At 41.6% G+C, this 16922-nt stretch overlaps 2 protein-coding genes across 3 annotated transcripts in view; one reads left to right on the top strand and one right to left on the bottom strand.

The window, feature by feature from the left end:
* The first annotated feature begins 288 nt into the window (after positions 1–288).
* Positions 289–16911, top strand: HIGD1C (HIG1 hypoxia inducible domain family member 1C). Its single transcript, XM_084877545.1, has 3 exons — positions 289–587; positions 8283–8417; positions 15618–16911. The coding sequence occupies exons 1-3, from the start codon at positions 446–448 to the stop codon at positions 15680–15682; spliced, it is 342 nt and encodes a 113-aa protein (XP_084733671.1). The 5' UTR covers positions 289–445; the 3' UTR covers positions 15683–16911.
* SLC11A2 (solute carrier family 11 member 2) overlaps positions 12791–16922 on the bottom strand; it is a 48422-nt gene continuing 44290 nt past the window's right edge. The window contains exon 19 of one of the 2 annotated variants that reach the window (XR_014794466.1): positions 12791–14328. The gene's annotated coding sequence lies outside the window, so the exon portion shown is untranslated. The remainder of the gene's footprint in view (positions 14329–16922) is intronic. The other variant, XR_014794467.1, reaches the window with a different exon arrangement.

The following is a 16922-nucleotide window of genomic DNA, read 5'->3' as shown; positions in this document are numbered from 1 at the left end:
CTTCAAATGCTGAGCAGTGAAAAAGAGACTGAAAACATAATCACAAACTGTTTCGCACAGTGTCCGTAGGATCTGATTATGATTATGTCTCTTTATGTATTTTCCTTTTACCCTCTCCACACAAAATGAAAGGATCCCCTGATGAAAAAGGTGAAGAAAAGATGACTTTATTTCCATTGAGCAGACAGGCATGACAAACACATGAAGACAGATCACATAACCAAAAGTATATTGGGAGCCCGGCCAGGGTTGCCCAGGGGTTGAGTGTAGACCTATGAACCAGGGGTCACAGTTCGATTCCCGGTCAGGGCACATGCCTGGGTTGTGGGCTCTATCCTCAGAGGGGGATGTGCAGGAGGCAGCCGATCGATGATTCTCTTTCATCATTGATGTTTCTGTCTCTCTATCTCTCTCTCTTCTTCTCTGAAATCAATATATATATTTAATGATTCACAGCAACCTCATTTATCCCCTGCTGTTACCAGAGAGAAAAATGTCATCAGATAACCAGTGGTCAGCAGATGAGGATGAAGGTCAATTATCCCGGCTGATCAGGAAATCTAGAGACTCCCCCTTTGTGCCTGTCGGTAAGTACAAGCCTTGACTGGGTGCTGGAAAGCTGTCTGTAATTGTACAATAATGCTATACCCAGTATCTCGGAGGATTGAAACGTTTCATGTAACTGATTTTTTTTTTCCAAATAATTGAAGCTAACCTCTTCTAAGCATAAGCTGCACTTTCAGAAGTTTCTAGTATGGTGAATCCTCAATGATGGTTAGCTATTATTATGATGGAGCATCAGATTTTATTCTAATCTATCTTCATTAGAGGGTTCAGTAAAATTATCAGATCCCAGCCAATCTAAGTGGGATGGACTGAATGGGCTTTAATTTTCTGTGGTGACTCAGGAGCACACTGAAGGTCAATCAGGACAGTGAAGATGGATGCGGCTCTCCGTCCTCTAAGTAATGCCAACCTTTATTCTCGTGTCTGATGTTTACAGATTTTTTGTTTCTTCCATATTATTGGGTACCATAAAAACCTTCTGCCTCTGATGTTCTCTGGCACTAGATGCTAGATACCTAAACTTAAAATGAGTGGCTGAAACCGGTTCGGCTCAGTGGATAGAGCGTCAGCCTGCAGACTGAAGGGTCCCGGATTTGATTCCGGTCAAGGGCATGTACCAGTCGGGGGTATGCAAGAGGCAGCTGATCAATGACTCATTGATGTTTCTAACTCTCTAACTCTCTCCCTTCCTCTCTGTAAAAAATCAATAAAATATATATTTTTTAAAAAGAGCGAGTGGGTTCAGAGAAAAGAAGCTCTCAGTGGAAGCCTGGGCCTTCCTGTACACCTGAGAGCTTGCCCTGTGTGGTGTTCATGCTCAGTGGCTCCCTGATCTCCTCTAGATGGTGAGGTTGATGGTTAAGTCATCTCCAGATTAAAGAACGCGATTACAATTAGACCTCCAGGCCTTGGCCTCTTTATCCTTTCCCAACACATATTTAGTATGTTTACATTTTCAACGAATATTTCATGTATGTGGGCTTTTAAAAAAAATCTAGGCACCAATGTTGTTTTTTAAAAATCTAAGTTTTCTCATGCCCGGCTGGTGTTGCTCAGTGGTTGAGCATCGACTTATGAGCCAGGAAGTTGCTGGTTTGATTCCTGATCAGGGCACAGGCCTGGGTTGTGGGCTTGATCCCCAGTGTGAGGTGAGAAGGAGGCAGCCTACCAATGATTCTCTCTTATCATTGATGTTTCTAGCTCTCTCCCTCTCCCTTCCTTGCTGAAATCAATAAAAATATATTTTTTTAAAATCTAAGCTTTCTCTTCTCTTTTGGATGCTTCAGCTGCCTTAAGCATTATTATTGTATACTGGAACCATGCCTCTTTCCTTATAACTTTGGAAACTATTAAAATAACCTATATAAATTAGTCTTAGGTAAGTTTGTGATTAATTCCATAAATCCTTCTAAGTAGGTATTCTATGTTTCTATTGTCACTCTAAGTCTAGCAGCTTCATGTCATTAGTCACATATCAACAAGAATTAAAGTTTTACTTTATAGTAATACTGTGTTTAGAAGTTTCATTAATTTGAATGACTTGTAATAGCACCTGTAACAAATCTAAGCAAATACATTTATAGTGATTTATTCACCTTCCTTAGCATTTTCAACTAGAAAAACAACTCGATGCCACCTGCACAGATCACTGTAATGAGCAGAGACTAATCACTGTGCCTGCTGTAAATTAAATTATTTTCCAGACACATTTAAGGTGATTAAAGTAGAAAGATGAAAGTGTTTCCAGCTAAATTCAATTATTTACAAACTACAGAGACACTATCTGGAAAACAGTAAAGGTTCTGACTTTAATCTCTAAATGAAACAAAACCAATTTAAGTAAAAGCAGAACCTTGATTTGATAAGGGAAGAGAACCAAGTTTTTGCTAGAAAAATAATTAATGATAAAATTGGGGTATATATTATTGAGTAGTTTGTTTAGTTATTGTTATTTTAATAATGTCTATTTCCTGCTATAGGATGGAGTGTCCAGTGCAAATAATTTATAAAACATTTTTTGTCATCTTCAACAACTTCCATCATTATAATCCATCTATATTGTTTAAAATGGTCCTATGATCACTCTTAAGACCTATACGTATATTATGTGCATTTAAACTGTGTTGATATATTGTTTTTGCTTCTTTCACTTAACATTTCATATGTACATTTCTGTGTATTAGTACTTTCTATACTTACAATTTTTTTATAGCTCTGACAGATTTTCCTTTGTTTGAGCCATTTGGGCTGTTTAGTTTTTCTTTACACATAATGTAGCCATAAAAATCTTTGTGTCAACTTTTTAAGTTTTCTTTTGTTTATTTCCTTGGAGCATTTCCCAAAGGTAGAATTTCCAGAGCAAGAAGCATGTTCAGTTTAATGTCACTTATTATATATTTCCAGAGTTCTTTCCAGAAAGATTTAGCTAAACTTGCAGAGTTTTCAGCATGGTACCATCTCTCAGTGTGCCTACCATCATCATTTTATTAGTATTTTCTTTTTGCTGATTTTATATATTTGTCACTTTCATTTCAATTTATTTTTATTTTTATACTAGAGGCCAGTGTATGAAATTTGTGCATGAGGTGGTGTGTCCCTCAGCCCATCCTGCACCCTCTCCAATCTGGGACCCCTCAAGGGATGTCTGACTGCCATTTTAGGCCCAATCCCAGTAGGATCGGGCCTAAACGGGCAGTCAGACATACCTCTCACAATCCAGGACTGCTGGCTCCTAACTGCTCGCCTGCCTGACTTCCTGATTGCCCCTAACTGCTTCTGCCTGCTAGCCTGATCACCCCCTAACCAGTCCCATGCCAGCCTGATTGATGCCTAACTGCTCCCCTGCCAGCCTGATCGCCCCTAACTGCCCTCCCCTGCAGGCCTGGACCCCCTAACTGTCCTCTCCTGCAGGCCTGGTCCCCAACTGCCCTCCTCTGCAGGCCTGGGTCCCCCGCAACTGCCCTTCCCTGCAGGTCCAGACTTCCCCAACTTCCCTCCTCTGCCAGCCTGATCACCCCTAACTGCCTTCCCCTGCAGGCTTGATTGCCTCCAACTTTTCTCCCTTGCAGGCCTGGTCCCTCCCAATACCCTCCCTTGCTGGCAGCCATCTTGTGTCCACATAGGGGGAGCCATCTTTGACCACATGGGGGCAGCCATCTTATGTGTGTTGGAGTGACAGTCAATTTGCATATTACTCTTTTATTAGATAGGATTTTGCTTTATCTTTAATGTTGAGAATATTACAGATGTCCCCCTTCTTTCCCCCAGTGCTCCCCTCCACCCGGTTCCCACCCCACCCAACCTTCACCACACTATTGTCTGTGTCCATGGGTTATGCATATATACTCAACCACAGAGCCACACTGGCCTGGCAGAATAGCAAGTTTTGATTAACCAAATTCTTGGTTAATCTCTGCCTAGTCCCCATTCCTCCCCTTCCCCCTGAAATCCATCAGCCTGTGCCATGCTTCCATGCCTCTGGATCTGTTTTTTTCAGCTTTTTATTTTGTTCAATAGATTCCACATGAATGAGATCACATGATATTTCTCTGACTGGCTAATTTCCCTTAGCATGATGCTCTCCAGGCCCCTCCATGCTGTCTCAACGGGTCAAAGATCCTTCTTTTTTATAGCTGCATAGTATCCCATTGTATAATGTACCACAGCTTTTTTATCCACTCATCTACTGATGGGCACTTGGGCTGTTTCCAGATCTTAGCTATTGTAAATTGTGCTGCTATGAACATAGGGGTGCATACATTCTTTCTGATTCGTGTTTTGGGATTCTTATGATATATAATAGTTCTAGAAGTGGGATCACTGGGTCAAACAGCAGTTTAATTTTTTTTATTTTTTAAGAAAATTCCATACTGTTCTCCATAATGGCTTCACCAGGCTGCATTCTCACCAGCAGTGTATTAGGGTTCAATTTTATTTATTGCAAATAAGCCTATAGAATATACATGTTTTTATTTACTCTGGTCCTTACTTCCATTTGTTAAGTAGATCCTGAAAGAATAAATATTGGGTCGGCAGCTAAGTAATTGTGGATTTTTTAAAGAAAATCAAAGACAATTTTTTCATGGAACTAAATAACTTTATTCTGTAATGTATTGCCCATTTTGATCAATGACCTTTTGCCATCTTTCAGGCAGCATCATAATCCCACGTTCAAAAAACTTCTGGTTTTTATTAGCAAAAAACTGAATCAGGTACGATTTGACATCATCATCATTATTGAAATTTTTACCATTCAAGGAGTTTTGTAAAGATCGAAACAAAAAGTAATCAGATGGTGCAAGGTCAGGACTATATGGTGGATGTGGCAAAACATTCCAACCAAGCTCCATTAATTTTTGCCGAGTGACCAAAGATGTGTGTGGCCTTGCATTGTCATGATGGAATACAACACCTTTTCGATTTGTCAATTCGGGCCGCTTTTCTTCAACTGCATTGTTTAATTTCATTAGTTGTTCAATGTAGACATCAGAATTGATCGTTCGGTTGGGTGGTAAGAGTTCAAAGTAGACAATTCCTTTGTAATCCCACCAAACTGATAACAAAACCTTCTTTTGATGAATATCAGCTTTTGATGTTGTTTGAGTTGGTTCACCTGGCCTGCTCCACGATCTTTTCCGCTTGATATTGTTGTAAACAACCCATTTTTCATCGCCAGTTATCAGTCATTTTAAAAATGGATCATTTTCATTACGTTTCTTTAGCAAATCGCAGCTGCTAATGCGTTGCGTTAACTGTGATTCTTTCAGTTCGTGAGGAACCCATGTATCGAGTTTTTGAACATAGCCAAGTTGTTTTAAGTGATTTTCAATGCATGTATGTGATACATGAAGCTTCTCTGCAATCTCACGTGTTGTACTGTGACAGTCCGAATTGATTATTGCTTTGATTAGGGCGTCATCAACTTCAACTGGACGACCAGAGCGTTTTTCATCTTTGAGTGAAAAATCACCAGAACGAAATTTGGCAAACCAATTTTGACACTGCCGTTCTTTTAAGGCTTCGTCACCATAAACAGCACATAACTTTTTATGAGCTTGCGATGCGTTTTTCCCTTTGCGGAAATAAAAAAGCAAAATATGACGAAAATGTTCCTTTTGATTTTCCATTTTTCAACGAACGCCAAACGAAAACTACAAAACAGATCAAAAAGCTTTTTTTACTGATTAACAGCTGAATAGCCAACTATCAAATAACAAAATGTGTTTTACATTTGTACTACGTCTGCAAACCTAAAAATTCAACTGAAGCCATATATGTGTGAAACCCGCAATTACTTAGTTGCCGACCCAATACAACCTTGCTCACCTATAAAGATACACATGTGCCAACACAATTAATCAAAACTTGCTATTCTGCCTTGCCAGTGTGGCTCAGTGGTTGAACATCTATCTACCTACGAACAGAGGTGGTCACGGTTCGATTCCTGGTGAGGCTTGATCCCCAGTGTGGGGTGTGCAGGAAGCAGCCAATCAATGATTCTCTTTCATCACTGATGTTTCTTTCTTTTTTTTCTTTTTCTTTTTTTAAATATATATTTTATTGATTTTCTACAGAGAGGAAGGGAAAGACATAGAGAGCTAGAAACATCGATGAGAGAGAAACATCGACCAGCTGCCTCTTGCACACCCCCTACCAGGGATGCGCCTGCAATCAAGGTACATGCCCTTGACCAGAATCGAACCTGGGACCCTTCAGCCTGCAGACCGACGCTCCACCACTGAGCCAAACTGGTTTCGGCTCATCACTGATGTTTCTATCTCTCTCTCCCACTCCCTTCCTCTCTGAAATCAATAAAAAAAATTTTTTTTCAAAAACATTGCTATTCTGCATAAATATCAATTGCATTGCCCTGCTGGTATGGTTCAGTGGTTGAGTGTCAACCTATGAACTAAGTTGTTACAGTTCAATTCCTGACCAAGAGAATTGAAATAAAATATCAATTACATTTTTATGTACTAACAATAAACGCATGGAAACCAAACTTAAAAACATAACACCCTTTCTCAAAGTAGAAGAAATGACTTTTTAAAGCACATAATTTGTGAATTTGCCAAATTTTTTGTTTAAATAGTATCACATAGTCGAAGTGGTATTGGAAATAATTTTGTGAAATCAAGTCCACTTAGGAATATTTGAGCAATGTCCAAAAACAAAACAAAAATAAAAACAAAAAACCCATAAATACCATTTACAATCACTCCAAAGAAAATTGCTTAGGTATCAGCTTAAGAAAACATGTACAGAATCTGTATGCTGAAAATTACAAAATGCTAATGCAAGAAATTAAAGAAGACCCAAGTAAATGTAGAGACTATTGTGTTCATGGATTAGAAGACTCAATAGAAAGATGTCAATTCTCCCCAAACTGACTTATAGGCTTAGTGTAATTCCTATCAAAATCCCAGCAAGTTTTAAGTTCTAGAATGGTTAAAATGATACTCAGACATAGAGCTACAGTAAATAAGATGGTGTAATACAGATGGAAGGATAAATGCATATATCAACAGGATAGAGGAGAAAACTCAAAATGTAGACCCACACTTTTACTCATGTTTTCTTCATTCTTGTGTTAAAATATTACATCTGTCCTTGTCATTTTAAGTCTACCTTACCCTCTTTTGGATGTTATAAGCATGCTAGTCTATTTCTTCTATTTTTTGTTGTTGATATTTTTGTTTTATTTTTACACTTACTTCTAACCCATCCAGGATTTTTTTTTTAGTGTCTGGTGTGAAATAGAAATCCAAGTTAGTTCTCTATACCAATAAATTATACTCATTATGTTTATTAAATAATTATTCCTTCATCTGTTATTTAATTATTGTGACTTGTCATGGCTTATCACAGTGTTTTAAATCTCTTTCCAGGATCTTCCCTATTCAGTTGACCAGTTTTCTACTTTAGAGCCAATTACATAGTATCGTGATTGCCACAGCAATAGCTTCCCCCTTACTAGTAACTTTTGTAGAGAAGACAGGAACATTTGCAGGCATTTCTGGAGTTTTCTAGAATCACAGTTTTCCTGGAACATACTTCCTGTGTATCTCTCATTTGCTTAATGTCTCAATTTTACAGAAGATTCAAGTTTTACCACTTTACTCCACTTGCCCCTCATTTGATAACAAGTAGAAAGGAATAAAGCCAAATACTCAAAAGCTGTAGGATGTTTGGTAGGTCTACTCACTAAGGACTTGCCCAAGCATAAGCCTTGCCGCATGCACAACTTAAAATCATATCTCAGGAAAATTACAAATTACTACACTATATGGTTCTGGTTTTCCTGGAAAAAGGCTAAACTTCAAATATCAAATCCATGAGTTATGAGTCCATTTTAAAATCTGGTGAATCAGCCCTAGCTGGTTTGGCTCAATAGATAGAGCATTGGGTACAGGGTTTGATTCCCATTAAGGGCACATGCTCAGGTTGCAGGTTCAATTCCCAGTAGGGGGCAGCTGATAAATGATTCTCTCTCATCATTGATGCTTCTATCTCTCTCCTCTTCTCCCTTCCTCTCTGAAATCAATAAAAATATTCTTTTAAATAAAATAAAATCTGGTGAATCAAATCCAGCAAGGTTCTTTTGCTATCTTGGCTGCTCATTCTCTAAGCACTTATCCTTTGGACAGTCCTTTATTCAACTCTCTAAGCTCATGCCAATCTGGGCTGCTACTTATATAATCTTTTTTGTTTCACAGGGATAGTGGGCTTCATGGCTGTGGTGTCCTATGGTCTTTACAAGTTAAAGTACAGAAGAAATCAGAAAATATCCATTCATCTTATTCACATGAGAGTTGCTGCCCAAGGATTTGTTGTAGGAGCTGTGACTCTAGGTAACCTGCTTCATTTGTACAATAGCTTGTGTTCAGCTATCTTTGAGAGTATTTTTATTTATTTTACTCATTCATAGTTGAAGATGAATATTGGGTCAAGATGACATAATTGTGGAAGACTGGTAAGAAAAACAGTTCTTTACTTGGTTGAGGCTTTTATTAAAATTTTAAACACTGAAAAAAACACCACCACCAAAGTAGGCAGAAGGTACACATTTCCAGTTACAAAATAAACTATCAGCCTAATGAACGAAGATTTGTGCTAGAATGGCCCTTCCTTTCCCTGCTGCCTGCACCGCCTTTCCACTCTGGCCGAGCCACCGAGCCATCTTTTTGCTTCTGCCCGCCTTCCATGCTGCCCAGAGGCCCTGACAGACTGGGCGTGAGGTGGAATGCCTGCATCGTAGCCATGTCAACAATGCAAGCAGTCCTGCCAGTCCTCTGTTGCTGGGAGTCTGTGTATGCAAATTAACCACCATATTTGTTAGGCTAATTTGCATATCACTCCTGATTGGCTGGTGGGCAGAGCAGAGGTACAGTCAATTTACTTACAATTCTTTTTTTTTAATAAGTTTTTATTGTTCATATTAGTACAAATGTTCCTTTCCCCCCCCCCCACCATTGCTCTCCTCCACCAGGTTCCCACCCCACCCTCTGCCCTTTCCCCACTCCCCATTGTCCTCATCCATAGGTGCACAGTTTATGTTCAGTCTCTTCCCACGCCCCCCTCTCCCCCTTTCCCCAAGAATCGTCAGTTCACTCCCCTTCCATACCTCTGATTCTATTATATTCAACAGTTACTATTGTTCATCAGATTTTTTTTTTTTAATTTCCTTGGTTTTTAGATTCACTTGTTGATAGTTACGTATTTGTTGTTCATAATTTTTATCTTTGTTTACTTTCTCTTCTGAAAGAACCCCCTTCAGCAATTCATATAATTCTGGTTTGGTGGTGATGAACTCCTTTAGCTTTTTTTTTATTAGTGAAGCTCTTTATCTGACCTTCGATTCTGAGTGATAGCTTTGCTGGATAGATTATCTTTGGCTGTAGGTTCTTACTATTCATCACCTTGAATATTTCTTGCCATTCCCTTCTGGCCTGCATGGTTTCTGTTGAGAAGTCAGCTGACAATCGTATAGGTGCTCCTTTATAGGTAACTACCTTCTTTGCTCTTGCTTCTTTTAATATTCTCTCTTTGTCTTTTGCTCTTGGAATTTTAATTATGATGTGTCTTGGTGTGGTCCTCTTTGGATTCCTTTTGTTTGGAGTTCTGTGCACTTCCTGGACTTGTAAGTCTAATTCTTTCACCAGGTGGGGGAAGTTTTCTGTCACTATTTCTTTCAGTATGTTTTCGATATCTTGCTCTCTCTCATCTTCTGGGACCCCCATAATTCTGATGTTGGTTCGCTTGAAGTTGTCCCAGAGGTTTCTTACATTATCTTTAATTTTCTGGATTCTCTTGCCTTCTAGCTTCTGTGGAGGAGTGTCTTCTGGCTCTTTATGTTCCAAATCTTTGACTTGATTCTTGCGATCTTCCCTTCTGTTTTTAGGACTCTGTAAAATATTTTTTATTTCAGACAATGTATTCTTTATTTCTTGTTGATCCCTTATCATTTCTTGATGACTCCTTATTAATTCTAGTTGATCTCTTTTCATATCCTCATAGGTCTTATCCATCTTTTCTAGGAAATTCTTGAAAAACCTTATAAGTGTGGTTTTGAACTCTATATCCAGTCCCTTTTTGTCCTCCATTTCTTTCGTTTGTGATCTATTTCATTGTCGCATTTTGCAGTTACAGATGGGACCGGGTTTCAGGGTGGAGCCTGCAGCTTTGGCTTCCGTCAGCCCCGCCCTATGCAGTTCCTGAGTCTCAGTAATCCCCAGGGTCCTTCAGTGCTCGTTGCTGGCGCCTCTGAGAGAAAGGTGCCCTCGATTTTCACCTGCTGCCAAACAGTCTATGCTCTCCCACAATGAGCCCGGTATTGGGGTTCAGTTCAGTTGGAAGTGGAGTTGGAGGTGGTGTTCAGAGCAGACTGGAGCCTCAGTCTCCTTCCCGTCAGGGCAATCCCGCGGCACAGCCGACCGTCCTTTCTCTGCACGCAGTGTGCACGCCTCTGGGACCTCCTTTCGCCGCTCCCCGGGTTCCGCCTTACAGCCCGGCTCCCTATGGCTGAGCCTGAGTACCCGGGGTCTGGCCTAGAACTGGGGTTCAGAGCAGTCGGGGGCCCAGCACAGTCGGAGTTTTATCTCCTTCCCGCTAGGGAACGCCCGCCAGGCACTCCGCCTCCCCCTCCTCTCTGGCTCCGTCCTCTCCGCGCGCTGCATCTCCTTACCTTGGGCTTTTCCAGTTCCTCCGCGCCACCTTCTGGTTTTCTCCTTGCTTCTCGCTGTAGAATTTCCAGTCAGTCAACCTTCCTGTAGTTCTGGGCAATGTCTGTTTTATTTATTTATTTATTTATTTATTTATTTATTTATTTTTAAATATATTTTATTGATTTTGTACAGAGAGGAAGGGAGAGAGATAGAGAGTTAGAAACATCGATGAGAGAGAGTCATCGATCAGCTGCCTCCTGCACACCCGCCACCGGGGATATGCCCGCAACCAAGGTACATGCCCTTGACCGGATTCGAACCCGGGATCTTTCAGTCCCCAAGTCGATGCTCTATCCATTGAGCCAAACCGGTTTTGGCCAATATCCGTTTTATATTTCAGTTGTATTTTATTGAAATTGTTGTGTGCGGCTGCGGCTAGGTGTTCACCTGGGCGCAGCCATCATGGATCCTCGAGCGAGAATCATTGATTGGCTCTGCTTACAATTCTTAAATAAGTCCCGGAATGGAATGTACGGATTGGCAGCTATAGTTAATAGTACTTTTATTGCATATTTGAAAGTTGCTAAGAGTAGATCTTAAACGTTCTTATGTAACTATGTATGGTGGTAATGGATGTTAACTAGACTTATTGTGGTGATCATTTCACAATATATAAAAATATCAAATCATTATGTTGTACACATGAAGTTAATGTAATGTTGTATGGCAATTATACATCAATTTTTACAAACCCAGTGGAGAACTAACTTATAGGCCCTGTTAGCCTCTATGATGAAAGCAGCGAATAGTTCATACCCGCAACAGCTGAAAGCAGTGGTTATACACCTGCCTTTATTGCTCAGGTAAGAGCGGCAGTCATAGTTCCCAGCCGATTGAACAACAGATATAATTATTAAAGTTTAACTGGGAAGGAAATGTTTTTAGAGTCCACAAGTCCTAATATGCTTGTTTTCCTTTTATTCCAAGTTTGAGAATAGGAAATCTTTTTTATTAGTCTATGAATTAAGCAAAAAAGTCCACTTTGGAATCTAAATTATCTTGATTTTTTGGGGGTCTATATTCATGAGACCAAGGCACAATGTTCTTAGCTTCCCCTTGCCACTCCCCCGCCCGGCTGTACAGAGTAGAATCAGCCTAAGAGAAAGTCTAGGACTATGCAGATAGGTGTGGGGCTTGCACACAGGGAGTTAAATGGTAATTATCTTATTACTATGAACTGTAATAAGGAGTCTTGAACAAAGTACAAAAAGAAATTTTACAAAGTTATAGTCCTCGTTTTTGTCATCCAGCAAATATTTACGAGCAGTTCCTATTTGCCAGGCGCGGAGTGGTCTATAGGCGTGGAGGTAGGACCTGGTCCCTGCCCTCACATACTGTTAGTCTCCTTGGGGCAAGAGACCAAGAACAGCAAAGAAAATACAAAGTCCTAGGTGCTGTGGCGGGGGTAACACGGGAGCTTGGGGAGCACAGACACAAAGGGGGGAGCACAGACACCAAGGAGGGCATCTGACTGGCGCTGAGAGTCCCAGAGGCTCTGTAAGGGTGTGAACTGTCTAATGAGCCGAGAAAGGGAGGAATTAATTCCGCAGAGAAGATCAGGAATTAACGAGGCAGAGGAAAGAGCAACGGCATCGGAGCATGCGCCTCCGTGGAACTTGGGGCTTGGTGTGTGATGAGAGAAGCAGAACGACTAGTAGTAATGTATGTGTCAGGAGCTGGGCCCACGAGATGAGCAAAACCGTGCTGCGGCCGTGCCTTCCAAGCAGAAAGAGACTGTGGCTGCTGCACCCCTTCTGCCTTCCCAACCTCCTGCAAAATGCCTCTGGGCAACAAGGCGCGAAAGGAAAGGAATTCTCTCCTGGAAGTTGTGCGGCTTTCAAGCCCCTCCCGGGACCAGGAGCTAGGAATTAAAAGCCCGAGCCCATCACTGAGCTTTCTGGCACTCTTAGAAGTAACCAGGCTTACACTCCTACACTCCTGCTTCCCCTCAGTGCTCTGTGGAAGCAAACACCTTGCTTTTTATAGGCATCTGATTAAGGGTATCTACAGGCGGTAATTTCACAAAATGTTCTGCTGATGCATGATAGCACCGTCTCTACCAGGGAAAGAAATGGCCATTAATACCTTTAAGTCCACTCAGACCAGCGAACCGATTCCAGAGAACCTGGGACCAACACAAAGAACCTTTCCTCATGGTTATGTCTCTCTGGAAGCTCCTGCTACCAAGTTCGGTTTCAACCAAGGTTCATTCAGAGGAGGAAAACTACTAGAGATGCCATATAAGAAGGGATTTATTATAGAGAGATGATCTTAAGCAAATCTGGGAGCTGGTTAAACAGTCCACGTTAGGCTTATTGCTTGTGCTTCTAATGCGGGGGCCCGAGGGTAACACGGCAGTAGTTGGGAGGCAAAATAAACTGGAATCTGCAAGGATGAACTGGAGCCACCAGGACAGAGGGAACCGGAGTCAGCCCTTACGGACTCCAGCCCTGAGCCCGTGTGAGCTGCAGGAGAAGTGGCCCCTCCATCAGGGAGCTCATCCACACCGGGCCCAGAGGCCGGAGGAGATGGGGAGGCGACCCAGGCGAGCTGAGGGCATGGCGGGCTGCTGCCCAGCAACAGCAGGGTGGGCCCGCGGACAAGCAAGGGCACCGGTGCTCTGCACCAAGTCCTCCAGGTACAATCCGGCCGTGGCAGCTGCTGCTTCAACTGTCACCTTCATGCCTCAAGGTCACATGAGCCAAACTCCTCCACAGCTATGCCGGGAAGGGAACTCTGGAAAATTTAGATCTATACCAGGAATTCCGAGCAAAGACCAAAGTCTTTATTAAACAGCAATACTCTGTGAGGTAGGTACTGTTATTATCCCATTTTACAGATAAGGAAACTGAGGTTTAGAGAGGACAAGTCACTTGTTCACGATCACATGGGCAATCTACTCCAGTGCCTGAACTCTCAATTCTATATTATACTGACTGAGGTGCCTATGACCTGTTTCCAAATTAGAGTGCTCGTCCCCTACGAGATATATGAGATCCATGGGGATATGAGAAGATAATATTTTTATCTTAAAAATAAAAACTTTACCAATATATAGGCTGACCATGGGACACTTATACTGTTTATAAACAAATGTGCATCTTGAGGGGCATGCTCATCATATTTACTTATGCACATTTTAAGTTCGGAGACCACTTTCCTATAGAATGTAGAAATCACACATACGGTACACTGAATGTATATGGGATCTCACACTCAGAAGAGAAATCTAACGTAGATCTAACTTGCTGACCAGTGAGGCAACAGGTGTGAAAAGAGTTGGGATAAGAACCCCAGGGAACCCCAGCATCGAGAGGTAAGAATTCTCTGTCTGAAAAGCACAGGGAACAGAGAGGAGAGAGGCCATGTAATGAGGAGGCGGAGCCCGCTGTGTGCACCAACAATCCCGAGCACAGCCCCCGTCAGAGGCCAGGAGAGGCGTGGAGCGGATTCTCCCTCGTGTCCTTCAGAAAGTAACAAGCCTGCTGATACCCGGACCTCAGACTCCCAGTCTCCAGCATTGTGAGACAACGTATTTCTGTTGTTTGAGAGAGAGAGAGAGAGAGAGAGAGAGAGAGAGAGAGAGAGAGAGAGAGAGAGAGAGAGAGGGAGGGAGAGAAGGAAGAATTAGAAGCAGCACAGGGAAATGAAATAAGTCTTTTTTTAAACTATACATTTTATTTATTTTGTACAGAGAGGAAGGGAGAGGGAGAGTTAGAAACATCGATGAGAGAGAAACATCAATCAGCTGCCTCCTGCACGCTCCCCACTGGGATGTGCCCGCAACCCAGGTACATGCCCTTGACCGGAATCGAACCTGGGACCCCTCAGTCCGCAGGCCAACGCTCCATCCACTGAGCCAAACTGGTCAGGGCTGGATCTGAGAATATTATTTCCATCGATACCATAATAATTCAAGTTAAAAATCTTTGTCTTGAGCTTTATGCATCTATGATAGCTTTCAAACTATTTCTTTAGAAGAGGTGCAGACATCTGCCTCGCCTCACTCTCCTGTTGAGGCGAGAACACTCACTTCCTGACCCTTTACCTTCCGTGCTCTCTCTAAAGATATTAACAAGCAGGCTCAGAAAGAACGGGGAAGGAGACTGCAGTCAAGGATTTAGTGTAGACAATCTACTGGAGAGGTGATGCCGTGATATTGCTATGGACAAGAGGGGGATGCGTTGTAGTTTAACTCTGACTCCTTAACTTGCTTTGGGTGTAATCAGCTGCTGACATCCCTGGAATTCACTGGAGCATCTCCTGTTCCTCACCCTGTTCCTACTTTGGCCTTTCTGCATGACCCGAGGACCTCAGATTATGGAAGATACACACCCATCTCATCTGCCTAACTCACAGCCAGTTCACCCATTAGACTGTCAATCCCTAGAAGCAGAGATTAGATCTATTCACCTTTGTTTTCCTCGGGATTCTGAGCAAAGCAGACACTGAATAGAGGTTTGCTAAATTGAGATGCCCGTTATTTTTCATTTTAATACCTAGCCAAACATTTTCACTTTCCTAATTTTTTCATCAATATTTTAAAATTCAAACTTTAGGGTGGCATAACACCCTAAATTCAGACTTACACTAATCTCAAATGGCTTAGTTGTGTGTGTGTGTATGTGTGTGTGTGTGTGTGTGTGTGTGTGTGTGTGTGTTTGTTCTGGAGCTACTTGTATAATCCAAGCCAAAAATGTCTAAGATGGGAAGTGTTGTTTGTTGATTTGTTTTAAATTGTGGGCTAGCTGTGAAAAAATGCAGGTGGAAGAAATTCAGTGTTTGTTTCCTTGAGTGCTCTATTGATATACATCTTTTTGTTTCTAGGTGTTCTCTATTCTATGTATAAGGATTACATTAGACCTCGGTTCTTCAATGTGTCCAAAAAGTGAAGCTGCATACAAAAAAATAAAAGAAGGCTTCTGGAAACTATTTTGAAGAATGAATTTTCAATATATAGCAAATTGTATTGCAGAAGTATGAGTTTTCATAGCCTGTTATAGTAAGTCTCAATTGTTTAAGAAGTTGACTTCCAACCCAAGAATCATAGACAACTCAAAAATATCCTTGATGATGTCTTTCAGAACCTAGAGCATGATTTTCCGACTTAAAATTTTTTATTTTGTAGTTAGTGACAGAGAATTATCTATTTTATGATGAACCAACCTTAAAATTAGGAGTTAGCTATCCATAGCGGCTACAGAAATTTTCTATATCCATATCAAATGTGATAATCTATTCATTGCTTAATTCTCCCCAAATAACTAAGGCTTTCATAAACTCGTTTTTAGAATGGGCAACAATTACATCAGAAGAGAATGGCCATGCTATTTAAATATGGCTCACCACTGTGCACCTCACCCTTATACAGAAACTTGACTATTCTAAAAAGATGTATTAGGCTGTGTTGAACTCATAACTGTCATGACTCAGATTTACTCCCTTCACACTCCACGCCTGAAAGAGAAAACGAACAGCCTGACCGGCATGGTTCAGTGGTTGAGTGTTGACCTAAGAGCCAGGAGGTCATGGTTCGATTCCCAATCAGGGCATGGTCAGGGCACAAAGTCCACAGCCCAGGTTGTGGGCTCGATCCCCAGTGGGGGGAGGAGGGAGCGCACGCATAAGGGAGGTAGCCAATCAATGATTCTCTCTCACCATTGATGTTTTTATCTCTCTCCCTCTCCTCCCTCTCTTAAAATCAATAAAATAAATTTTTTTAAAAGAGATTCACTGAAATAAAATCAAGAATGCACTGTAAGCCCTGCCAGTGTTACTTAGTGAACTAGGGGGTCATGGTTCGATTCCCGGTCAAGGGCACATGCCAGACTGCCAAACCTCAGGAGGTAAGGGGGAAGAGATCAACCAAAGGATTTGTATGCATGAATATAAGCCTAAGCAATGGACACTAACACCAGGGGGGTGAGGGATTGAGTGTGGGGGGAGGAATGGGGGTTAATGGAGGGATGAGGACACATATGTAATACCTTAATCAATAAAGAAATTTTAAAAAAAGAAAAAGGGCACATGCCAGAATTGCAGACTTGATCTCCAGTAGGGGTCACGAGGGAGGCAGTTGATCAATGATTCTCTCTCATCATTGATGTTTCTATCTCTCTCTCCCTCCTCTCC

This window comes from Pipistrellus hanaki, assembly GCF_964339955.1.
Source record: "Pipistrellus hanaki genome assembly, chromosome: 3".
NCBI lineage: Eukaryota > Metazoa > Chordata > Mammalia > Chiroptera > Vespertilionidae > Pipistrellus > Pipistrellus hanaki.
Note: the sequence above shows the minus strand (reverse complement) of the source record. Positions and strands in the feature narration are given on the sequence as shown.